Source organism: Phodopus roborovskii, unplaced genomic scaffold (genome assembly GCF_943737965.1).
Source record: "Phodopus roborovskii unplaced genomic scaffold, PHOROB, whole genome shotgun sequence".
NCBI classification, from domain to species: domain Eukaryota; kingdom Metazoa; phylum Chordata; class Mammalia; order Rodentia; family Cricetidae; genus Phodopus; species Phodopus roborovskii.
In genome coordinates this window covers 3,936,516-3,962,673 of record NW_026126693.1, presented here as the reverse complement: position 1 = coordinate 3,962,673, position 26,158 = coordinate 3,936,516, and the positions used below count along the sequence as shown (strand labels likewise).

Genomic DNA, 26,158 nt, shown 5'->3' with positions numbered 1-26,158 from the left:
ACATTCTAGCATTGAAATGACAGCTAATGGGATGGAAGTACAGCTGGTCACTTTTGCTACAAGCATGTCAGACTAGACACAATGAAATTTCTACACAAACAACTAGAGGTGTGTGTGTGTGTGTGTGTGTGTGTGTGTGTGTGTGTGTGTGTGTGTTTCTCATTCCTAAGCCTATAGCTCCAAAAACTCAACTAAAGTAAAAGAGGAAAATTAAACAAGAAGATATGAGATACAGACTAAAATGAGATTTATTAGAATTTTATGCTTCTGAAGTTGAGTGAGTAGCCTGAATTAGCAGTGACTCAGACTGGTCATGTGCCATAAACCACATATCACAAGATTGTGTAGTAAGATTTTTTTTTCAGCCCTTAGCTATAACAAAGAGATAAGTGATGAATACAAGTCCTATATTGTGTTTATTTTCATAAATAGTTAACATCTGTTCAAATAAACATCAAGTTGCTTAGCGTTTTAACTTAACATTTGAGTTGAATGCAAGATAACCACAGTTTAATTTTTGTGCTTTGATCAAATCCTGTGAACAATATCCTATCAAACAAGTCTGATGAATATTCTTAACTCACCACTGGTTTAATCTGTAGAGATTCATTTACTTTATGAAAATACAATCACAGTAATTCTAGAAAACCAGAAGAAAATATAAATAATTGTGCTATCCCCATGGTCACCCTGAGCAGCCTTGTAGGAGTTGTATTCACAGCAGCATGTGAGGAATCCGACTTGACTTCCTGATCTGCTCTAGAACAAACAGGAGTTGTCTTGATCATGAGACATGAAAGGAGACACTCTGGCAGTGATAATGAGACCAGAGAAACATATTAACCATTTTTAAAAGGACATGAAAACTGCTTACTGCTCATTAGATTGAAGCAACATGGAAGGTTTCAAACTGCTCCCATTTTCTTAGTCAATGAGTTAGAATAAAACTCTTTTTAATGGCACTGTTTCTTCTGCAATGAGGAAGACATTGTCTAAAATTGGATGCAAACTTGTTTGGCAGTGTTTTGCAGAAACATGTGTTACAATATGGAAATTTGAAAGATGATATTGCAAACAATGTATTATCCTCTCCCCACCCAGTCTTTAACAGGAGCAATCTTTTTTTTTTTTTTTTCATGTAACATCCTTTGAGCATGTTATCTTATTAAGTAAAAATTTCTTTAAATGGATTTGAAAGCATGGCCTCTACCCCACAATGACCTTGTTTCTCTCAAGGGAAATGTAGACATGGTCTGTATTAAAAGACTGGTGTTAAATTAATGATTGTTGGCTCTTCCCAGCTGTGTGTTCATTTGGTTCTCATTTTAGACTCGTGGCTTTCCATGAGCATGAATTGTTGTTACTAAGGCTATTCTCCAGGGAAAACTTGGACAATTGGTTTTTCATTAGAACTATAGTTAATATGCTGTAACTCACTTGGAGCATGCCATTCTAAAGAACTTTTTTTCAGTAGGGAAAAAATTGCTTCTAGTTCTTGGCAATGCTTTCCGTCTATTCATTAAATTAGAATCCATATCTGCCTTAGTTTTTAAAATAATTCTGAACTATCTCATACATTTTTTAAAAAAATGTTTTCTTTTTTGAAATTTTATTACTAGATGTTTTTTATTTTGATGTCTTTTTTTTTTTTTTTTTTTTTTTTTTTTTTGCTTCCATCAGTTATTGGATGAATGCTCTCTGATGACAATTAGGATAGTAGCCAATCTGATTATAGGAAAAGGCCAGTTTAAGCAATCTCTCCAATATGCTACAAGTCTTTGCTGGAGTCATCCTTGTGGATTCCTGGGAGTTTCCCTGGCACCAGATTTCTACCTAACCCCAAAATGAGCTCCCATCAAGATATCACTTTAATTATTCTCCCCACTAATTCCACCCCCAAACCACCCAACATGATCCCACACCTACATTCCCCTCCCTTCCACCCCCAGTTTGCCTAGGAAATCTCATATTTCCCCTAGCCAGGGAAGTCTGTGTAGCTATCTTTGGGCCCTCCTTGTTACCTAACATCTCTGGGGCTATGGATTATAGCCTGGTTATCCTTTGCTTTACATCTAATGTTCACTTATAAGTGAGTACATACTGTGTTTGTCTTTCTGGACCAAGGTTAGGATGATTTTTTTCTAGTTGCATCCATTTGCCTACAAATTTCATAATGATTTTTATTGCTGAGTAATATTCCATTGTGTAAATGTACCACATTTCCTTTAACCATTCTTCAGCTGAAGGGCCTCAGATTGTTTCCAGGATCTGATAACTGCAAATAACACTGCTATGAACATAGTTGAGCAAGTGTCCTTGTAGTATGATTGAACATTCTTTGGGTATATGCCCAAGATTTATTACCTGGTTCGAGAGGTAGATTGATTCACAATTTTCTGAGACACAGAGAAGGTTCATCTTATCCATTTTTTTTCCTCATTACCTATGTTTTTTATTTTTTTTATTTTACATGTTGATCCCGTTCCCTCTCCCTCCCTCCATCCCTCCCTCAGCCCCCTCACATGCACTCTGACCACCCTCCCCTCCCATCCTCCCACCCCAATTCCACATGTAGGGCAATGCCATCCAGATGGGGTCATGTAAATCTGTCAAGTCATTTGAAGTAGGGACTAGGGTTTCTCCCCTGCCTCTAAGTTAAGGCAGTTATTCCTCCATGGGGGATGTGTCCGCAAGTTCCTTTTGTGCACCAGGAATACATCCTGGTTCCACTGTCTGAGGTCCCTTAGACTGCTCAGTTCTTCTGGCTGAGACCCATTTTCGGGGGTCTAAGTCAGTCCCAGCTATCAGTCTAGGGGCCTGTTAGCTCCTCCTTGTTCAGGTCAGCTGTCTCTATGTGTTTCTGCAAAATGGTCTTGTCCTCTCCCTCTGCATCTGGATTTTAGTTTGACTCAGTGTTTAGTTATTGGTGTTTGCTTCTGTTTCCAACAGGTACTAGATGGAGGCTCCATGATGGTGGATAAGTTAGTTGTTGATCTCACTATCCAGGAAGGGCATTTATGGTAGCATTTCAATGGATGCACAAATTGTTACTTGGCGGCAGTCTTGTAGGTCTCTAGACCTTTCTTTAGGTTCAGTTTTCTCTTCAAACCAATATTAGCTCCCTCTTTTATGTATTCTCTCTCTCTCTTTCTTTCTCTCTCTCTTTCTCTCTCACTCACTCTCTTCTGTCTTCTATTACTACCGTGACTCAATCTTCCAAGTCGCACGTGTTTTCCTTTCCTCCCCATCGTTTTCTCCTACTTCTCTCTCCATTCGCTGCCCCCACTTCCCCTGTGCTCTGGGGGACTTGTCCCTTCCCCCTTCTGTGAGGGACTTTATATGAATCTCTTAGAATACACCTTGTATCCTAGTTCCTCTGGTGGCATGTGAATTATAGGCTGGTGATCCTGTGCTCTAGGTCTAAAATCCATATATGAATGAGTACATACCATGTCTCTCTTTTTGTGACTGGGTTACCTCATTCAGGATGGTTTCTTCAAGTTCCACTTGCCTGAAAATTTTAACATTCCGTTATTTTTTTTCTGCAGAGTAGTATTCCATTGTGTAGATGTGCCACATTGTTTTTCATTCTTCAGTTGAAGGACATCTAGGTTGCTTCCAGGTTCTTGCTATTACAAATAATGCTGCTATGAACATAGTTGACCACATGTCTTGGTTGCATGGATGTGGATCATTTGGGTATATGCCTAAGAGGGGGATTGCTGGGTTCTGCCGTAAGCTAATTCCCATTTTCCTGAGGAACTGCCATACTGATCTCCAAAATTGCTGTACAACTTTGCACTCCCACCAGCAGTGGAGGAGTGTTCCCCTTTCTCCACATCCTCTCCAGCATAAGTTGTCATTGGTGTTTCTAATTTTAGCCATTCTGGCAGGAGTAAGATGGTATCTCAAAGTTGTTTGATTTGCACTTCCCTGATAGCTAAGGATGTTGAGCACTTCCTTAAGTGTCATTCAGCCTTTTTGATTTCCGCTATTGAGAATTTTTTCTTCAGTTCTGTACTCCATTTTTTAATAGGGTTATTTGGTGTTTTGTTGACTAGTTTCTTGAGTTCTTTGGATATTTTGGAGATCAGCCATTTGTCAGATGTAGGATTGTTGAAAATCTTTTCCCAGTCCGTGGTCTGCTGTTTGGTCTTGTTGACTGTGTCCTTTGCCTTACAGAAGCTTCTAAGTTTGAAGAGGTGCCATTTATTAATTGTTACTCTCAGTGTCTGTACTCCTGGAGTTATGTTCAGGAAGTGGGCTCCTATATCAATCTGTTCAAGGGTATCTCCTACTTTCTCTTCTAAGAGGTTCAATGTGGCTGGATTTATGTTGAGGTCTTTAATCCATTTGGACTTGAGTTTTGTGCATGGCAATAGACATGAGTCTATCTGCAGTCTTCTATACACCATGATGAAATTGTGCCAGTACCATTTGCTAAAGATGCTTTCTTCCCCCATTGTATTCTTTTACCTGTTTTGTCGAAAATCAGGTGTTCATAGGTGTGTGAGTTAATATCAGGATTTTCAATTCGATTCCCTTGGTCTACCTGTCTATTTTTGTGCCAATACCAGGCTGTTTTCAGAACTATAGCTCTGTAGTAAAGCTTAAAGTCAGGAATGGTGATGCCTCCTGAAGTTCTTTTATTATACAGGGTTGTTGGCTATCCTGGGTCTTTTGTTTTCCCATATAAAGTTGATTATTATCCTTTCAAGGTCAGTGAAGAATTGTGGTGGGATTTTAATGGGGATTGAATTGAATCTGTAGGTTGCTTTTGGCAAGATTGCCATTTTTACTATATTTATCCTACCTATCCAAGAGCATGGGAGATCTTTCCATTTGCTGGTATCTTCTTTAATTTCTTTCTTTAGAGCTCAAAGTTCTTATTATGTAGGTCTTTCACTTGTTTGGTAAGCATTACACCAAGATACTTTATGTTGCTTGTGGCTATTGTAAAGGGTGATGTTTCTCTGATTTCTATCTCAGCCTCTTTGTCGTCTGAATAAAATAGGGCTACTGATGTTTTTGAGTTTATCTTGTATCCTGCTAGTTTGCTGAAGGTGTTTATCAGCTGTAGGAGTTCCCTAGTATAGTTTATTGGGTCGATTATGTAAACTATCATATCATCTGCAAATAGAGACAGTTTGAATTCTTCCTTTCCAATTTGGATCCACTTGGTCTCCTTTTGTTGTCTTATAGCTTTAACTAGAACTTCAAGTACGATATTGAAGAGATATGGAGAGAGAGGGCAGCCTTGTCTTGTTCCTGATTTTAGAGGAGTAACCTTAAGCTTCTCCCCATTCAGTTTGATGTTGGCAGTTGGTTTGCTGCATATTGCTCTTATTATGTTTAGGTATGTTCCTGTTATCCCTGATCTCTCCAAGACCTTTATCATGAAAGGGTGTTGAATTTTGTCGAAGGCTTTTTTCGGCATTTAGGGAGATAATCATATGGTTTTTCTTTTTCAGTTTGTTTATATGGTGGATCACGTTGATAGATTTTCATATGTTAAACCATCCCTGCAACCCAAGGATGAAGCCTTCTTGGTCATGGGGGATGATTTCTCTGATGAATTATTGGATTTGGTTTGTCAGTATTTTATTGAGTATTTTTGCATCGATGTTTATCAGGGATATTGGTCTGTAGTTTTCTTTCTTAGTTGTGTCTTTGTGATGCTTGGGTACCAAGGTTATTGTAGCCTCATAGAAAGAGTTTGGTAATGAACCTTCTCTTTCTATTGTGTGGAACAACTTGAGGAGTATTGGTATTAGTTCTCCCTTGAATTTCTGGTAGAATTTTGCACTGAAGCCATCTGGCCCTGGGCTTTCTTTGGTTGGAAGGCTTTCAATGATTGCTTCTATATCATTGTGGGTTTTAGGTCTATTTAAGTTGTTTGTCTGTTCTTGATTTAATTTTGGTAACTTATAGTTATCCAGAAATTTGTCCATTTCCTTTGAATTTTCAAATTTTGTGGAGTACAGGTTTTCAAAGTATGACCTGAAAATTGTCTGGATTTCCTCTGTGTCCGTTGTTATGTCCCCTTTTCATTTCTGATTTTGTTAATTTGCATGTTCTGTCTCTGCTTTTTCATTACTTTGGATAAAGGTTTGTCTATCTTGTTGATTTTCTCAAAAAACCAACTCTTTGTTGCACTGATTTTTTTGTATTGATTTCCTGGTTTCTATTTTGTTGATTTCAGCCCTCAAATTGATTATTTCCAGGCATCTACTCCTCCAGGGTGAGTTTGCTTCTTTTCGTTCTAAGGCTTTCAGTTATACTGTTAATTCTCTAATGTGACTATCCTCTGTTTTCTTCGTATGGGAACTTAGTGCAATGAACTTCCCTAATAACACTGCTTTCAAGGTGTCTCATAAGTTCATGTATATTGTGTCCTCATTCTCATTGAATTTTAGAAAGTCCTTAATTTCTTTCTTTATTTCTTCTTTGACCCAGGTATGGTGCATTTCCATATTGTTCAGTTTCCATGAGTTTGAAGGGTTTCTGCGATTTGTGTTGTAGTTGAATTCCAATTTTAAAGCATGGTGGTCTGATAAGATACAGGGAACTATTCCAATTCTCTTGTATCATTTGAGGTTTGTTATGCCACCTAGTATGTGGCCTAGTTTAGAAAAGGTTCCATGTGGAGCAGAGAAGAAGGTATATTCTTTTGTGTTTGGATGGAATGTTCTATAGATGTCTGTTAAACCCAGTTGAGACATAACTTCTGTTAGTTCTTTTGTTTCTTTGTTGAGTTTCTGACTTGTAGTCCTGTCTAGTGTTGAGAGTGGTATGCTGAAGTCTCCCACTATTAAGTGTGTGAGGTTTGAGTTTTAGTAGCCTTTCTTTTACAAATGTGGGTGCATTTGTATTTGGGGCATAGATGTTCAGAATTGAGACTTTCTGTTGATGAATTTCTCCTGCAATGAATACAAAATGACCATTTAATTTTGGTTTGAAGTCTAACTTGTTAGATATCAGGTTAGCCACACCTGCTTGCTTCTTGGGTCCATTTGATTGGAAGATCTTTTCCCAACCCTTTACCCTGAGGTAATGTCTATCTTTGAAGCTTAGATGTGTTTCTTGTATGCAGCAGAAGGGTAGATTCTGTCTTCATATCCATTCTGTTAGCCTGTGTCTTTTTATAGGGGAGTTAATACCATTAATGTTGAGGGTGAGTAAGGACCATTGATTGTTAATGTTTGTTTGTTTTAGTTTTGTTGTTGGCAGTGGTATTGTGAATATATTTGTTCTACATTACCCTTTTGTTTCTGGTATAGTGGGATTGTCTGTTGCCTATGTCTTTGTGAGGTAATTACCTTCCTTGGGTTGGAGTTTTCCTTCCAAAACTTTTGTAGGTCTGGATTGGTAGATACATATTGGGAAAATCTGGCTTTGTCATTAAATATCTTGTTTTCTCCATCTATAGAGATTGAGAGTTTTGCTGGGTATAGTACCCTGGGCTGGCATCTGTGGTCTCTTAGTACTTGTAGAACATCTATCCAAGACCTTCTGGCCTTGAGGGTTTCCATGGAGAAGTCAGGTGTAATTTTGATAGGTCTGCCTTTATATGTTACCTGTCCTTTTTCCTTAGCTGCTCTTAATATTCTTTCTTTATTCTGTATGTTAGGTGTTTTGATTATTATATGCCAAGGTGTCTTTTTTCTTTGGTCCAGTCTATTTGATGTTTGGTGTGCTTCTTGTACTTTCATGGGCATTTCCTTCTTCAGATTGGGAAAGTTTTCCTCAATAATTTTCTAGAATATGTTTTTGGCACCTTTGAGCTGGGCTTCCTCACCTTCCTCTATGCCTATTATTCTTAGGTTTGGCCTTTTCACAGTGTCCCACATTTCCTGGATGTTTCGTGTTAAGGATTTGTTGGATTTATGATTTTCTTTGGTCGATAAATCTATGTCCTCTATTTTATCTTCCATGCCTGAGATTCTCTTTTCCATCTCTTGAATTCTGTTGGTTATGCTTGCATCTGTAGTTCCCAATCGTTTGCCCAGTAATTTTTCTAATTCCAGCATTCCTTCAGTTTGTGTTGTCTTTATTTTCTCTATTTCAGTTTTCAAGTTTTGAACCGTTTTCTTCACCTGCTTAATTGTTTTTTCTTGGCTTTCTGTACTTTCTTACTTTCCTTAAGAATTTTATTTCTTCCACTTTTTTGTTTGTTTTTTCTTCCATTTCTTTCAGGGATTTTCTCACATCTTCTTTGAGGGCCTCTATCATTTTTTTTTATTTTATTTTACCAAGTCCATTTAAATGAAAACAAACATTTATAGACAATATTTGGGAATTTGGGCGTTGTTCTTTCCAAACTACTTCCTGCTGATAAGGGGCGCTGTAATGGAGGATTCGAAGAAGATTCAGAAATCCTGGATGTAGTCTGTCAGGCTGCTTTGTCCAGCTGTTTTGAATGTAGGATCACCTGGTACTCTGTTTCAGGTGGTCTGGCTTGATCAAACCACATTAGTCTGGAAGGAATCCACATCTTTTTATTTTCTGTGGAAACAAAAATAGAAATCCTTTTCCCCAGTAACTTTTCCTTCAACTTAAACTTTGGAGTCAAAGCATTTTTTTTTTATTTAATTTATTATTTTACATGTCGATCCCAGTTCCCTCTCCCTCCCTCCCTCCGAACCTCCCTAGCTCCCTCCTTTCCTCCCTCACTCCTTCCCTCCTTTTTACCCTCTCTGGAGGGCCTCTATCATTTTTATGATGATAATTTTTAAGTCGTTCTCTTCTGCTTCATCTGCTTTGTCGTGTTCTAGTCTAGCTGGTGTAGATTCCCTAGATTCTGGTGGTGTCATGCTTGTCTTTCTGTTGTTAGTTGTTTTCTTGTATTGCTGTCTTCCCATAGCTTCTTCCAGTAGGTATTGGTGGGGTCTCTCCCTCTCTCTATGGTACTTCCCTGGTGGGCTTAGGTGGGTCAGAGGTTGGATGTCTGTAGCTTTGGGTGGTCCAAGCTCTCTAGGTGGTCTCTCCACAGGCAGGGGCCCGGCGATGGGGGTCAATGATCAGGCTCCAGCAGACTGGCGATGGGGGTAAAAGATCCCGAAGGCTGGGACTCAGGATGTTCCTTGTGCCTATAGGCAGATCTAGCTGGGACCTGACACTCTCCAGCTGAGGTCTCTTTAACAGAGGCCCTGTGATGGGAGTCAAAGATCCTGAACTCAGAGTGGTCCTGCAGAGATAGGCAGACAGATCTCTAGGAGGGGCCGGGAACTCCAGTAGAGGACTGCAGTGGTGGTCAGAGACCAGGCAGGTGGAAATTACGGGTGGTCCTATGTGGATAGGCAGGTCTAGGGTGTTCAGAGCCAGTCCGGGATATTCTCGAAGGTAGCTGGATTATAGGCTCTACTCTGTCCCAGTGCTCTACCAGAGTGTTGGGGCAGTGGGCAGGCTAAGGCACAGGGTAGGGGGAGTGCAGGCTCTTGGTGGGTGTGGGTAGGTGTATCAGAATTCCAAGAGCACTCTCTATGGGGACAAGACACAGGAGCAGGGAGATCTGGGGCCAACCCAGGGAATTCTGGGGGGAGGGTGTAGAGGAGAGTCCACCCAAATTGATCCCAGACTCACCTCTAGCCAAGGCCTGGCGATGGGGGACAAAAGCTAGGCTGATACTCAGGATGTTTCTATACCAATAGGCATATCTAGCTGGGACCTGGAATTCTCCAGCTGAGGCCTCTTTAGCAGAAGCCCTGTGATAGTTGGCAAGGATCCTGCTGGCAGGCTAAAAAAAAATGTTTTCAATTGAAATAAAATCACATCACTTTAACCCTTCCCTCTCTTCCTTCCAGCCCCTCCCAGCTACTCTCTCTCAAACCTTCTCATGACCTCATTGAAGTTAATAGCCTCCTTTTTATTATTACTGTTACTTACGTGTGTGTGTGTGTGTGTGTGTGTGTGTGTGTGTGTGTGTGTGTGTGTGTGAGCGCCTATGTACAAATATATAAATATAGACTACTGGATCCATTATAATATTATATATTATTTCAAGGCTGACCACTCTACATTGGACAACCAGTAAAGGGGCTCATCCCTGGAAAAGGTAATTCTCTTTCAGGAGTCATTGGTTGCCTTGAGATTTTTGTTTAGGGGGAGATCCCATGAAAATTTCCCCATACCACATCAGCATTTCCATTAATATTACCATTGTTCTGGCTCTATTTATGTAGACATTCCTAGGGGAAGCTGTTACATAGCAGACTTCCTGGTGTTACAATCCTCTTGCAATCCTCTGCACCCTCTTCTGTGATGTTCCCTGTGATACAGATGCAGGAGCTGTAGATGTATCTGTTGGAGCTGGGCTCCCCATAATCTGTTGATCTCTGCATGGCGTGTAATTGTAGTTCTCCATGATAGTCTCCATTCACTGTGGTGGCTTCTTTGATAAATGGTGCTTACTCCACTTATCTGTAGGTGTGTGGATAGGAGTTAGACTTAGGATACAGTCAGGAATTATTCCACTCTGGCAAAGTGATGGTAAGAGATTCTTTTCTAAAGTCCATGATCGCACTAGCCCCAAAAAGCTGGCTAGGTTTCTAGTCCCAGACATAATTTCCCTCCTGTTGAATGGGTCATAAATCCAACTAAACGGCTGTTGATTGACACTGACATTGGATTGGCACTTATTGTAATTTTATGTATATCTCACCATCTGGTCACATCTGTGATCTCTAGGTGTTGTAGCTGGGCAGAACTGTTTGTTTTTAACCTTTTGTAGCTTGAATATTATTTTCTGGAACCATGGTAGTAAGAAAACAGAAAAGAATCTTTCAGGTCAGATCCAACTTGAGTGATCCGAGGCCTGTATCACCCTCAACCCCTGAGAAGCAAGAAAGACCTGCATAGTTAATCTATGTTGTTAGAGGAGTCTCATGAATTACTCTGACAAACCATTTGAAGGGAGGTTATTGTGATACTAGAGTGTTTGTTAGACTGTGATTCTTGTGGAGAACACACACACACACACAAAGTACAAAATAATATGATTCCTTGAAGCTTTATCAAATGACCTTGTCCCTCCTCTTCCTTCTGTACTGACTTCCCTTCCCTCTCCCCAATTTGACCCCCCCTTCATTTCATTTCCCACTTCATATCACCTGCACCCTACTGTTCCCCTCCTAAGGCATCCCAGCTATGGTCCCTTTATACTTGACTGCTCTCTGTGGTTATTCCATGTTATATATTCTCATCTTAAGATTTGGAGCTAGGAACCACAGATGGGCAAGACCATGCAGCACTTATCTTTCTGAGTCTGGGTTACCTCAGTCAATGTGTACATCTTAGGGTCACAGTGGAATTAGCTGAGGTTTACAAAGACTGCACCTGACTAATACAATTATTGATAATATCAAAGGCTATTAGCATCCCTTTGTCCTATCTGATAAACTGGCTAATTATAGTGGGTGCAAAGACATTGCTCACATATAGTTTTAGGTTTAGCACATGTACACTTGTGATTGAATGGTTGTTATAGCATATTGGGGTTAGTATAATAGAAGTAGAGGCTTTGAGGTATGTGTGAGTTCAGATCCTAACACCGATGCTTGGACATTTGGAAACTAAAGCAGGGAGGTTTTATCTAATGAGGAATTTTTATAAGTCTATTTTGATTGAACATTAAGAAAGCTGCATTGAAGCAACTCATGAACATTAGGAATAATTGAGTCTTATCATGAAGTAATGTAAAAACAGACATTTCCAACTTCTCACCATGTCTTTGCCCATCAGCACATCCATAAGCTAATGACCTCTAACCCCAGAACTGACCTTACCCCATTCCAGTAGGGACCCCTAATGATGAATTAGGAATAAAGCATAGAGTGAGATCACCCATGGGCACATTCTACTGAACTTTCTAGATGGCATTTTAATAGTCTCATTTTTATATCACCAAACATAATCCCAGCATGAAAACAGTAATATCAGAAATTCAGATACTATGTTTAGTTTTTCTGTACTGTTGTTCTCATATCCAGAGTGTGAGAAGCATTCTTGGATTTCAAAGATAAATAGATGTATTGCCTGGCTAACGAGAGCAAGCATGTCTTCAAAGAGATCAAAGTAAATTTATTGAAATTTTGCATATATAAAGTAGATTAGGTCTGAAAGGGGAGAAGTTAGTAACCATAATTACTGTTCTCAGTATTGTTATATCAATTATTTCTCTCACTGGTGACATGGTTGTAAGAGTGCCATGTATGTTATCAAGTGCTAAGTGGTTAGGTTATCAAAAACCCAGACTTGCCTTACCGTAACTGAAAACAAGGCACCTGCAATTCAAAAATGAAGAAAGTACTGTGACTGAAAATAATTAAAGCAAAAGTTAACATGAGATAAGAAAATCTACCACTAATGGTACTTAAATAAAAGTATATTTAATTAAAAGAAGAATTAAGACTATATTGTCTTCCAGAAATGTTGAAAGAGACACTTACATGCTTTGTTGGCTTTAGAGATCCAAGTGCACTCGTTCTTCATTGTGACTAATTGTATTTATTTTTAGAAGCTCTTTTTTATATGAGTCATGAGCTCTTTTCATGTTAGGTTTATATTTTAGAAAGAGGAAATTTTTAAAAATTTGGCATGAAAGTAAAAGAGAAGATGAAAAAAACATTTTCATTATTTTTAAAATGTGTTTAGTGAAACTTGAGTCTTTTCCATAGATAGATTTTCATTCCTTTATTCCATTGGTCTATATAAAACTTGTCAAAGAGGTGGCCTGACGTTAATGTAGGGATGTGTTGTTGGCAAGCATTGGTACTTAGATGAAACTTTAGGCACCCCTAATTCCTTAGGTTATAAGAAATTATTATTATAAATTATTATATGTAAGTTATACAGTTATTACTGAGAGTTCTTTGTAAATTAACTGATCAATAGAATGAGAATAATAGTCAAGTGAAATTCTTTAGGATTTTTCTTTAATTAAACATTTATTTAATTAAATATTTAACTAAAAATTTGGAATATTTAAGCAAGTCTTTTAAAAAGGACATTGAATCAGCTAAAACTACTGATGAAGGAAAACAGCCAGGATGAAGCAGCTCCAGAGAACTGTGTGAACTGCTGCTTCATAGTAAAAGTTGATTCTGGGAACTGGATAGACAAACTAAATACACTGAAAGTTGCTTCCTGTTAATCTCAACAGCAATGAAAAATATTCTTGGTACATCAGACTTTAAGTGCTTCTAGAAATTGTTAATATAAAAAAGTATGACCCTAATATATTTATAGGTGACTCTCTAAACTGCATCCTATTTACGTATTTCATTACATATTTCTATTTGTTTATAGACCAATTTTGAACGTTGAACTGTTTATTGATGTCATCATGGCACTGTTACTACCAAAGTGTAGTAGTCAGCTTTAATGATGAAGCTAGATAAAAAAAAAGAGCTTTGCTTGTGCAGCTTCTGTTCTGGGGGAAATGGCCACAGAGAACAAGTGAGACTGCTCTCGGTGATAAGGCTGAGAAGGAGAGGGAGAAGAGTTCTGGGTCACAAGAGAGGAAAGTGGGGCTCTTGAGGACAGTGAGGAGAGCCCTCTGGGGAAGCATAGTGTCCAGAGTAGTGCAAGAGACCAGATGGCAAGAATCTGGAAGCAGAGGGACTCATAAAGAAAGACTATGGGACAAGCAAGGAGCTTAGTTGTACTGAGGTTGCCCAGATGCTATCAAAACCCAGCAAGTAGTTTGGAGCAGAGGTGAATCCTGGTCTTACTTAGTCCGCTAAGTAATGGTGGCTGAGATGTGGAAGTGGTCATCAGAGATGACAGGAAATACAATGGAGTTCAACCAGGAGATTACCAGCGCCATCTGCATGTGTGTGGTGGAGTACAGTGGAGTACATGTGGATGATCAGGGTCTGCCTGGGAGCACACATGCGGCTATGTCCCAAGATTCAGGCCCCGCTGGTTTCAACAGGATTGATTGTTTTGAGATCATTCATTTCTCCAAACTGAGATTGTCCTAAATCTCTTCTTTTGTACTGAGAATCTGAGGATGATTTCCACTCAAAAAGTTAACCAAACCAAAATAATGGTTGAAAAAACTTTACATTTGATGAATTGGGTCTGTGCTTATGCCTGTGCTTATGTGGAAATGGAAATCCAGGAAGCGGATATAATTTTTTTCTGTGCACAGTGGTTTACAACATGCCTCGGTAGACCCTGGGTCATGTGGCTGGTCAGGTTGTGCAGCCTCCAGCTCTGCTCGCTGCCTGTCAGTCAGTCCAATGTTTCTTCAGTAGGCCAAGCTCTTTCCTCCCTCAGCACAACTGCATGGCCCAGTTTGGCCCCACGGCCAGGCCACCAAGCTTTGTCCATCTGGCAAAATATCTATCACCTCTAAAACCAGGCAAGAAAATTTCAAAAACAAAACCTCTATAAACACATTATGCCAACTTCATTAATTTCTAAACTTAATAAAATTTTGTGATACTGGAAATAATATTACAGGATGGATTCCTGAATATACTGAGAAATTATAGCAAATTGTCTACTAAATTGCCTGTAGCCAAAGAAAATCAAAAGCAAAACTATAAAAATAAATCTGAAGACACTTTGCAACTAAAAGTTCTTTACACACACACTTACACACACATACACACTCACTCAAATCTCACACACACTCACACATACACACATACACACTCATTTACAGTCACACACACTCACACATACACACACTCAAACATACTCAGACTCACAAACACTCATGCATACACTCACACTCATACATGCACACACACTCACACATACTCACACACATACACACACTCAAACTCATCACACACTCATACACTCATACACACTCATACATACACATACACACACATACATACTCACATTCACACACATACAGTCTCACACACTCATACAAACACATACTCTCTCACACACACATACAACTCATACACACACATTCTCTCGCACTCACTCATACACACACATACTCATACACACAAACATACTCTCTCACACACATACTCATACACACAAACATACTCTCTCACACACATACTCATACACACAAACATACTCTCTCACACACATGCATACATTCTCTCACACACTCATACATACACAGTCATACTCACTGTCTCTCTCTCTCATACACACATACACACACATATACACACACAAACAGATTCATTGAGGGTTAGAAGGAACTACCTGCCCTCTGTCCCTCAGACAATCCAATTGCTGAACAATTCCTTTAGAAAATGCAATGAGATGTGCAAAAAAAGAAAAAAAAAAAAAGCAAACCTCACAGTCTCACAGATAAAACTTGACTAGACCTCAAAACCATTTTATACTAACAAGTGTTTGTAGCTTTTAAAGTGGCTGATATTATCTTCTGGCATCTAGATAGAAGTTTGGTATTTGGGTGGATTGTCCTCAGGACTGGGAGGGTGAGTGGGCTGCCAATGGGACAAGAGCCTCTTTTTGTGGCTACAGTCAGTCTGCCCTTACCTGTACATCCTTAATGTCTGCTGTTCATATAACCTGGTTATAAACAGTGTTCAAGTGACCATAGCCACTGACTGATAACCTTGCCTGGTGTCCCATCCTCTCTGTAATCTGAGGCTACCCAGTCCTTCCAGGGGGGAAGGGGTGACTGCTAAATTTTATGCTCAGATTTTTTTTCAAAGAGAAGTCCTTCTCCATCAAAAAGAGCAGCCAAGTAGGTTGAGCTATGCTTTTTTCATGTCCAAAGAGTATTCTAGCATAGTGTAACATTCTGTTCCTGACTTCAAGAAGAACTATATAGAAATTTCTACCCTGAGAAAGTGATCATAGGAATGAAGAAACTTCAGAATAGAAATTTCATTTACTTCATTTTGTAATAGTAAAGGTAAGAAAAGAAAGCAGGTGGTAGGGACAAAAAAACTGAAAGCAGCCTGAAGCAGGTGCTAAGAACACATGCACACCAAAATAGTTTTAATTGCCAACATAACCCTGAAATCGCAACTAGACAAACAAGGAGGGGGCGTTAGCCACTTAGAAACCCACAGACTTCACAAACAGCCCACTGAATAAATATGTGACAAAATGCATCTTGTGAAGAAATTCTGGGTTTGCTCTAATGAAATCAGCTTTTTAAAATGTCAAAAAAGAATATGATATTCAGAAATATCCAGCTTAGATAGCAACCCTGGTTGAGTGACTATAGTGAAGAAACCAGAAGAATTAACAAACCAGTTAACTGTATGAATCTGGCATCTTCAGCCAACATGTTTAACACTGATGTTTTAAGTAACAGCAGAAGATGCTGTACCACATTTGGTGCCTTAAACACAAGTGAACTGTGAACTTCTCAAGGAAATGATGTGTTGATTAGAGCTGAGAGAGCAGAACCTTCACAACCTTTATGCCACGGTCTCCATAGAGGCCTGAGACAGTAACAGGCACCTTGGTGGGAAGGGGGAACCCACAAAAAAATAAAGACAGAAAGGTCACCACACAGCACGGACCACAGAGAGATGGGCATAATACAAAACTTCTCAGAATTACAAAGGGAATTCATCATTTCCACATTTCAGTGTGGTTTTAATGCCAATGCTTTGCTTTCTTACTCAAAGTCTCTCTCTCTCTCTCTCTCTCTCTCTCTCACACACACACACACACACACACACACACACACAAAATGTAGATGAGGACCTAGATAAAATATAAAGAGGTAATGAACAGGGAAAGTTTTGAAAATTCTACAAATAAAAAGTGTGCCTGTTTCAAGTGCTCATTGGGCATTTGTAAAAGATGATTATGAATTGGGATCAGAGGCAATTTCAACAGACACCAGTAATACATGACACAAGAAGCAGGGACCATAGGATTAAAAGATCTGCTGCTTAAAATATGTGTTTAGAGCTGCACATTAAAACTAATAATAGCAACCTAGAAGCAGAGCAGTACTGCTAACATATCTGTCATACCATACATCCTCAGTGTGTGGTAGGAGCTAACATATCTGTACCATAACAGCAATATATGTTAGCATATCATACATCCTCAGTTTGTTCGGAACTCTTGTAAATAAACAAGGAAAGGTGTAACCCTGCTTCTGAAACATAGCAAAGTACACAAAAACTACTGTGCCCCCTACAAAAAAATACAGATAATTTTTATTGTCCCTACTAATGAAAACTACAAACAGACAATAGATATAAAGTAGTTATGATGAAAACTATTGTCAGTCCTATGATGGCACAATTGCCACCAGTCATTACTAATAGAGGACAGCCTGGAAGTTTCAATTGCTTTAGTAAAAGATTCTTTTTATTTTATTTTTTTATTTATTTTATATAACAAAGTCCATTTAAATGAAAACAAACATTTATAGACAATATTTGGGAATTTGGGCGTTGTTCTTTCCAAACTACTTCCTGCTGATAAGGGGCGCTGTCATGGGGAATTCGAAGAAGATTCAGAAATCCTGGCTGTAGTCTGTAAGGCTGCTTTGTCCAGCTGTTTTGAATATAGGATCACCTGGTACTCTGTTTCAGGTGGTCTGGCTTGATCAAACCACATTAGTCTGGAAGGAATCCACATCTTTTCATTTTCTGTGGAAACAAAAATAGAAATCCTTTTCCCCAGTAACTTGTCCTTCAACTTAAATTTTGGAGTCAAAGCATTTTTTTAATTTAATTTATTATTTTACATGTTGATCCCAGTTCCCTCTCTCTCCTTCCCTCCCTCCTTCCCTCCCTTTTACCCTCTCTGCCCTCTCAACCACCCTCCCCTCCCATCCCCCCACCCCAATTCCATATGTAGGGAATGCCATCCAGTTGGGGTCATGTAGATCTGACAGGTCATGTAAAGTAGGGACCAGGGCTTCTCTCCTGTCTCTAGGTTAAGGCAGTTATCCCTCCATGGGGGATGTGTTCGCAAAGTCCTTTTGGGCACCAGGGATACAATCTGGCTCCACTGTCTGAGGTCCCTTAGACTGCTCAGTCCTTCTGGCTGAGACCCATATTCAGGGGGGCCTGAGTCAGTCCCATGCTGGCTTCCCAGCTATCAGTCTAGTGGCCGTTAGATCCTCCTTGTTCAGGTAAGCTGTCTGTATGTGTTTCTGCCACATGGTCTTGCCCTCTCCATCTGCATCTGGGTTCTAGTTCGACTCAGTGTTTATGTATGGGTGTTTGATCCTGTTTCCAACAGGCATTAGTTGAGGGCTCCATGGATAAGTTAGTTGTTGATCTCACTCTCCGGGAACGGCATTTATGATAGCCTTTCCACGGAAGCTCAAATTGTTAGTTGGGAGCAGTCTTGTAGTTCTCTCGACCTTTCTTTGTGTTCAATTTTATCTTCAAACCAATATTGGCTTCCTCTTTTATGTTCTCTCTCTCTCTCTGTCTCTGTCTCTCTCTCTCTTTCCTGTCTTCTATTCCTAACCAGGCTCAATCTTCCTGGTCGCACATGTTTTCCTTTCCTCCCCCTCGTTTTCTCCTACTTCTCTCTCCATTCACTGCCCCCCACACTTCCCCTGAGCTCTGGGGGACTTGTCCCTTCCCAGTTCTGTGAGGGACTTTATATGAATCTCTTAGAATACACCTTGTATCCTAGTTCCTCTGGTGGTGTGAATTATAGGCTGGTGATCCTTTGATATAGGTCTAAAATCCATATATGAGTGAGTACATACTGTCTTCCTCTTTTTGTGACTGGGTTACCTCATTCAGGATGGTTTCTTCAAGTGCCATCCACTTGCCTGCGAATTTCAAGATTCTAATTCTAGGAATTTATCCTGGGGAACTATGGACAAGTACACAAAGACCCACACAAATGCATACAAAATAAGTATTGGTTATAATGGTAGAAATGGAAGGACTTCCCCAAAATTCCATACATAGATGCTGGCTGTCTTCACTGACAATGCCTTGCTGTGTTTTTCAATATAGGATAATAACATCATTGTAAAAAGGAAAAGCCAAATGTATCAAAACTAAGTGCATGAATGTTTGTGTAAGTCTAAGGCAAAAATATCTGGAAATATGTATGTCAAAATGTAAACCCTGGTCACTTCCACACCACAGATTTGCAGACACTAAAACAACATGAATACATCTGCTTTGTGATAATGTACAAATGACATGAGAGATCAAATGCCACTTTTAATCCTACAGTACCAACAAGGTTTTCTGACATATCAAATAAACATCTCTTTGCTGATTATAAGAACAGAACCAAAAGCATGGGTAGTACCCAGGACTGAAATGTATGACATGAATCAAAAAAAGAATAAAGAAAAGAAAAGAAGAAAAGGAAAGAAAAAGGAGAGCATGTGGTACTTTCTCATTTCTCTTCAAGAGAATTCTTCAGAGCTATTCCTTCCTGTGAAACCCTTGAGAAAAAAAAAGAGTATTGCCTATGTGTCTAAGAAATTAAAATAATGTTGTCAATTTTCTTCATGATATAGTAATGGGAGATCAACCTTATTGACTTTGTAAACAAAACATTGTCCTCAGCGGCTCAGTCCTTGGGTGCCTTGGCTGCTCAGCAGAAATATGTTTCTTCCTTACTTTGGCTGATGCATCTACATTTCAGATCTCCCACCCCTCCAAGAGATAGAAAACACACTCTGAAAATAAACCAAAACTCACCAAAACACTTTATAAAACTGTAGTTTTATAAAGATTTCCTGTTCCCAAAGATGAAATCCTCATTCCCACACAGGCATGACATGGTGGAAAGGGCTTAGAGTAGATGGGCTTCTACAGGACTTCTGCTAGCTTCTTATCAACTGTGTAACCCTGGACAACTTGACCTTAGTTCTTCCCAGTTAAGATTCCCAGATGGTTTTGACTCAAAGGTCAAATGAGATCAACTAGATCTTAGAAACCCAAAGCGTCCCACACAGATTGCTTTTGTGAGCTTTCAGAACACCTGTGCATCTTTAGGGGCTGTTTAGTTGAGTGAGATTTGAACTTCTTCCTCCCATATGGAAAAGTCTTCCAGTCTGATCCTGAAGACAGTCCCCAGCTATCCACAAGAGACAAGGTAGGGAGAGGAAGTGGACCTCCACCATAAAGAAAGTGTTGACCTGTGGTGAGTCATTATCCACGTGACAAGTGTTACAGAGACCTGCAAGTCTTCCTGGGTGTGGAAATGCAGAGAGGTAACTGGAGATATCCCCAGTCTCTCATTAAATCTTCTAAGTAGATGCAGTCACTTTTGAAAGGGTGTTTAATTTGAGACACCATTGCAACATAATGAATGAAGCCAAGCATCCTGACTCCCAGTGCATTCTGTCTCCAGAATTTCTCCCAAAAATGCTGAAATGGTCTTTACATTTCAGTGCTTGCAACAGAAGCAGTTCAGTTTTGCACTTACAAACAAATCTTTATTGTGGCATACAGCAAAAAAGGAGCTATTCTGTAAATTAAAGAACTCAACCCATCAAATTCTCTTATTCCCCACCCCAGCTGAATAAGAACACTGGTGAGGGAACAGCAAACATGTACACTAGCTTTCCACTGATTTTGCATGAGTCAGAAATAGTCACATGACTGTAAATGGGCTAGCATTTAAAATGTCCATATCTGTACTTTTTTTCTGTTGTTTGTAATTGAGGCATCAGGATAGATATCATTCAGTGTTGTGAAGTATGGCAAGTGTGTAGGTTAGAAATGAATTCTGGATGGATATTGATGGTACATACCTTTAATCCTAGCACTGGGGAGGTAGAGGCAGGCAGATCTCTGTGAGTTCGAGGCCAGCCTGGTCTACAGAGTAGTTCCAGGAAAGGATCCAAAACAATATGGAGAAACCCTGTCTTGAATAAACAAAAGGAAGACACTGATTTGTCTAAAAGGACAAGGAGCAGTCCTAGGATAGCCAGCCTAGACTGGGGAGCATGTGCAGTGCACAAGGCTGCCAGAGTTTGGGCACCCTCTACCTCTGTGTGGTACAGTCCTAGCAGGAAGGACTCCATGGTTCCCACCAGAAGAGAGCTGCCTGAGAGGAAGTCTGTAACAGCAACAGGCAAAGGATATGACAGCCAATTTCATCTCTGGAAGGAGTTGAAGAAGGGAAAAATGTGAGCAGAATATATTATAGGAAAACTTAGTTTTAATTAAAAAAAAACTTGAAAGCCAAATAAGTAAATCCACCCTAAAACCTTCTATTTGCATCTAACTGCTGAGGACACAGCGGTGCACACAATGTGACCATCGCTGAAAGGTGTGACAGAAAAGGGAGACCTACTGGCAGCTGCACCCACCCACCCTCATAGATCTGCCACAAGCAACTCAGAACACCTATTTAACAGCTGATAGATGTAGCTATTAAGCAAGAATTTTGTAGTCAATGCTTAATTATATACTTTTTAGTTTGTTTCTTTCTTGGTATCTTAGCAACTTTGAAATCGCTGCCAGGTGTGTTTTACTCTAGGCTAAGCCAAGTCCATGGTTACCTTTGTAACAATAGAAAGGGGGGATACAGACGGATTGTAAATCGCAACATTTCCTCCTGTTTGTGCATGAAATGAAGACACTGAACCTTCTCAGAAAGGAAGATTATGAAAATGGTCTGGACTGCTCTCAGAAATGAAATGATGGGGTCCTGAGATGTGTGACTGCACATAGCAGAAGTGAGGTTCGGAGGCTGTCACCTGTAGACCCTTGGGGTCCTGTGTGGCATTGCACATGGGTTTTCTCTGAGGAGGTCCAGGAGACAAGGTATCTTTTTAACATAAAAACAATTTAAATAAATAACCTCCAACCTTAATGCTAATACAAAAACAACTGGTAAAGCTAAAAACAATACTTAATTTTCACAGGAAAAAAAATAAGTTGGAAAATCTTTTTTATTAATTTTTTTAAATTTAAATTTAGGTCCCTCTGAGGTCCACTGATTAGGCTAGGATGACTAGCCAAGGAACCTGAGACCTGTCTATCCCCACTTCCGCTGCATACCACCACACCTGCTTCATACATGGGTGCTGGAGGTCACACTTAGGTCCTCAAAACTTGTACAGCAAGTACCTTGCCCTAAGTGATTGCCCTAGGACCCCCATTTTTAATAGCATTTTAGTCTCTAATAGGATCAACTCACAACAGTTACTCCATGTTCTTGGATTCCACAAAAGATCATTAGTAGAGTATTTTAAATGAATCAGATATTCCACAGAACTTTACATTGGTGCTTTTGAACACATCAACTATGCCTGTCACTACTTGAGAGGATTGTTGAATGGTACTGGGGCTGCTTCTGAATGGAAGACACAGTGTGCTAGTGGGTAATCTGAGTGCAGTCAACACTTAGCATAACTTACACTGACCCATGAAACTGAAGTGCAAAAGTGTCCATAATTTAATCCTGGATTACAAATCCCTTGAGGGCTTTATTTTCTAAAAATGGAAACACTTTTGTTTGCTTCCAAGCTTCTTGCCACTAGAGTTACAGAGTGCTCTCACCTGAGGACCAAAGTGATAATTTAACTGACTTTGGACACAAAGATTAAAAACGTGTACATTTTCAGTATTTGGATTTATGAGCATTAAAAATATTTTGAAAGTTAGCAAAACAAAAACTTAGTAAATTGTCAAATTTTCCATCACCACAAACATTCTAGTCAATGCCTGTATATGGTATTTTGTGGATAGTATTAAACCATGATCATCATATGCATTTTAATATATTTGTATCATCTTTATCAATATCTAAAATATAGATGGTGTTCTGACAAGTGCTATCTATTCCAAGTTACTTAAACTTTCCCATTTCCCTCTAATTAGGCTCTGAGATTGTTATCAACTAGTACTATAAGTAATATTCACCATGTTTTTATAAAGTTGTCTTTGCATTTAGAATTATTTCATTGAGATAGATTCCATTTGCCTAAATTAATGAGTAATATATGAGTCCTCAATTTCAGATACATCTAGCAAACTGTATGTATTAACATTTTTAAGGATTGTCTTTGTTTTAAATTGAATTTGTTAGACTTACTGAAATGTCTTCTACAACCTGGTAAAGCTTAAATAAGTAAATGAGTTTGGGCATACAGAATGGCAACTTAGTCCTTCTCTGATCTATCACTCTGTAGAGGTATCTGATTTCTACCTCATTTCTTTCAGTTTTACTGGAGATTCTAAACTTGCCTCAAGCATGCGCTATGTAGAAACACAGTCCATGCAGATTGGAGCATCCTATATGATTCAGTTCAGCCTGGTCATGGGATGTGGCCAGAAGTACACTCCTCACATGGACAACCAGGTGAAGCTGGAGTACTCAGCCAACCATGGCCTTACATGGCATCTTGTACAAGAAGTACGTGAATTTCTCTAATGCTCATAATTGCTATCTTCTCTCTTTAGTTGAGAAAAAAAACCAATATTACAACCTGAAATCGACATCAAGTTAGAATTGTCACAAAGAGAAGCCTCCATGCCCCCCACCAAGTATCAGATATCAAAGAGCAATGGGAAATGAAAGAAATAAGCATAGCCCAAGATTGGATACTCTTGGATAGTGTTTTGAGTATTATTTCTCTAGCTCTCCTCCTCTGAAAACATGACTCTTCTTCCCCATGCCATGCTTCAATCTCTTCTTTTCCCAACCATGAGTAGACGAGGCAAAAAACAATTACAAGCTACAACCTAAATTTTGTAATAAATTTACGTATAACACACACATCCAAAAAATATGATAGTGCCATAAATGCAAAAATATTATAACACAGGATGTTTTATAAATGCTAATAATAATAGATCAAAATTAATCCTCATCCATTTCTATTTGTGGTGAGAACTGAAAGATATTTCATTGATATTTGATATGATTATATCTAAATTGTAATTATTTCTGAAATGCTATTAACATCACAGAAGAAAAAGTCATGGATTTGGTCCCTAATACCAACAACTATGATTGTGGCTTTAGCTTTCTCTGAGGTTTTTTTTTTTTTTTTTTTTTTTTTCTTGTAATAGGAGATGCAGCATCTCTAGTAGCCAAAGGGAAGTTGAGCTTAACTTCTGCCTCTCTTTCAGGAATGCCTTCCCAGTATGCCAAGTTGCCAGGAATTTACATCTGCCAGCATTTACCATGCCAGTGAGTTTACACAATGGAGGAGAGTCATTGTCCTTCTTCCCCAGAAAACCTGGTGAGCACTGATGTCCTAAATGTGGCTGCCCCTTCCATTTTTGCCCTGTTGTCATGACTTGAGAGTGAAGATAAGCTCAGCAGAATAGTAAGATTATTTTCTCTCCATTTGGAGCCCAATCTTGCTTTTATACTCAGGCTTTGGAAAATGGGGTTAATGAGAAGTGTGTATGAAAAATTGTTTTTCCCAGTGGTCCTGACCTCTCTTCTTGCCTCAAAATTTTGCTTTTTGTGGAAAAGTTCAGTGAACCAACTTCTTTATGTTTAACATTCAAAATGAAATGATATAAGGAATCTAGACATCCAAGTAGTTTGGATTGCAAATTTATTTTCTCATTGCAAGGCCCAATTTCTTATATCAAAAGGTTAAAACACATTGTTTTTCTAGTCATACTTTTTAGTAACAATAGAAATCATCCCTTGGGAAGAAGAGGTCTCCATAAACAAGGCAGAAAGAACTATCCAGAAGAGAGAAAAAAAAGTCATAATAGTTTTTTACAGACATTACTTTTTTTTTCATCTTAGTCTAATGTGCCTTTTGTCCACTCAGTGCTATGGGTAATGTTTAAAGCCTTTCACCAGCATCAGCATCTACAGGAAAAGCCTTGGACTGCACACTGGGTCTGATTCTCTATATAGCTCCACCAGTGATCAATCAGTTGCATGATACTTACTGTCACTACCCACCTCTTCAAGGCACAGCCCTGTGAATGTGTGGGCCATTTTAATTCATTTATCTTTAAGGTTCTTCAGCACCCTGAACTTTCAGAATTGATTTATAACTTCTGTTGAAGACTGAATGACTGACTGCACTGTGTAAGAATGGCTTCTTGATTGTTTTTTAGAGTGCATCATTATGTCAATTGGAATAAAATGCTTGAAATTTGATTTCCACAGGTTTTTTTTATTGTCCCACTGTGAATCATTTCCAAGATATTCTATTGGTGCTTTGTATAATAAGTACTTGTTCTTTAATATTCTACTCTTTTGTATCTACTGCTGGGAATGTAATCAAGGTCTTTATTTAATTTCAGTGATATTCCAAGCATGCATTTCAATGAAAGCATATGTAAAACAATACCTCAAACAATTGAAACACTGATCACTCTGAGTACAAGCTCCTGAGGGCCTTGAACCTTCATTGCTACATAATTAAATTTATTTCTCTCATTATTAAGAAAAATATCAAATGATTTTATTCATTGCATATGTGGTCCAATTTCAAAATGACAACCAAGATAATATCTATAGTGTATTGTAGCAATGTCTTTTTATACCTAGAAACATTCTAAACCATTTTTTTTTAAATTTTTATATATGTGAGTGTTTGAGAGTGTTTGGGATGTGTGTATGTGTGTGTGTGTGTGTGTGTGTGTGTGTGTGTGTGTGTGTGTGTGTGTGTGTGTGTGCCTGGTGCCCTGAGAGGCCACTACATCTCCTGAATCTGGAGTTACCAACAGTGGGTGCTGGGAATCATGTCCAGGTCCTCTGGAAGAGCAACCAGTGCTCTTAACCTCTGAGCCATCTCTCTAGGTCTGAGTCAGAAAAAAAGCTGCTCTTCATCAGTGTTACCTGGACACTTGAAGGGAAATTATGTGACCTTTATTCACTGGACATTCATTAGAGTGTGTGCCCTATACTGGAAGACTTCATGAGGTGTTAGAAAAATAAATATAATTTTGATTCAAAGTACATCAGTGTGCTAAGGAGATGGTGGACTGTAAGACACATATGGATCTATATGACATGAAAGCAGGAGGGAACCTATTTGTGGTCAGGAAGGGGTCTGGCAGGAGGGAGAAGGAGAAAAGGGAGGGTATAAGGTGGCAAAAATAAGCAAAGTGCAATGATATGTGTATATGAAAATGTCATAAGGAAATTTACTTTGTATGCCAAATAAAAATTTTTAAATGTTATTTACAAACAAAAGAAAATATGATTCTTGTTGCCTGCCTTTAAGGGCATGTACTCTGTAATCAAATTCTGCTTTCCCGGTTTCCTTTAGACTCCTTGAGAGGGAAACATGAAATATTATTTTAAAAAACAA

At 39.0% G+C, this 26,158-nt stretch overlaps 1 protein-coding gene across 1 annotated transcript in view; it reads left to right on the top strand.

The window, feature by feature from the left end:
- Reln (reelin) overlaps window positions 1-26,158 on the top strand; it is a 420,372-nt gene that overhangs the window by 281,535 nt on the left and 112,679 nt on the right. The window contains exons 21-22 of the mRNA XM_051174802.1: window positions 23,088-23,280; window positions 24,000-24,112. Of these exons, the coding sequence (XP_051030759.1) occupies window positions 23,088-23,280; window positions 24,000-24,112 (306 nt within the window). The remainder of the gene's footprint in view (window positions 1-23,087; window positions 23,281-23,999; window positions 24,113-26,158) is intronic.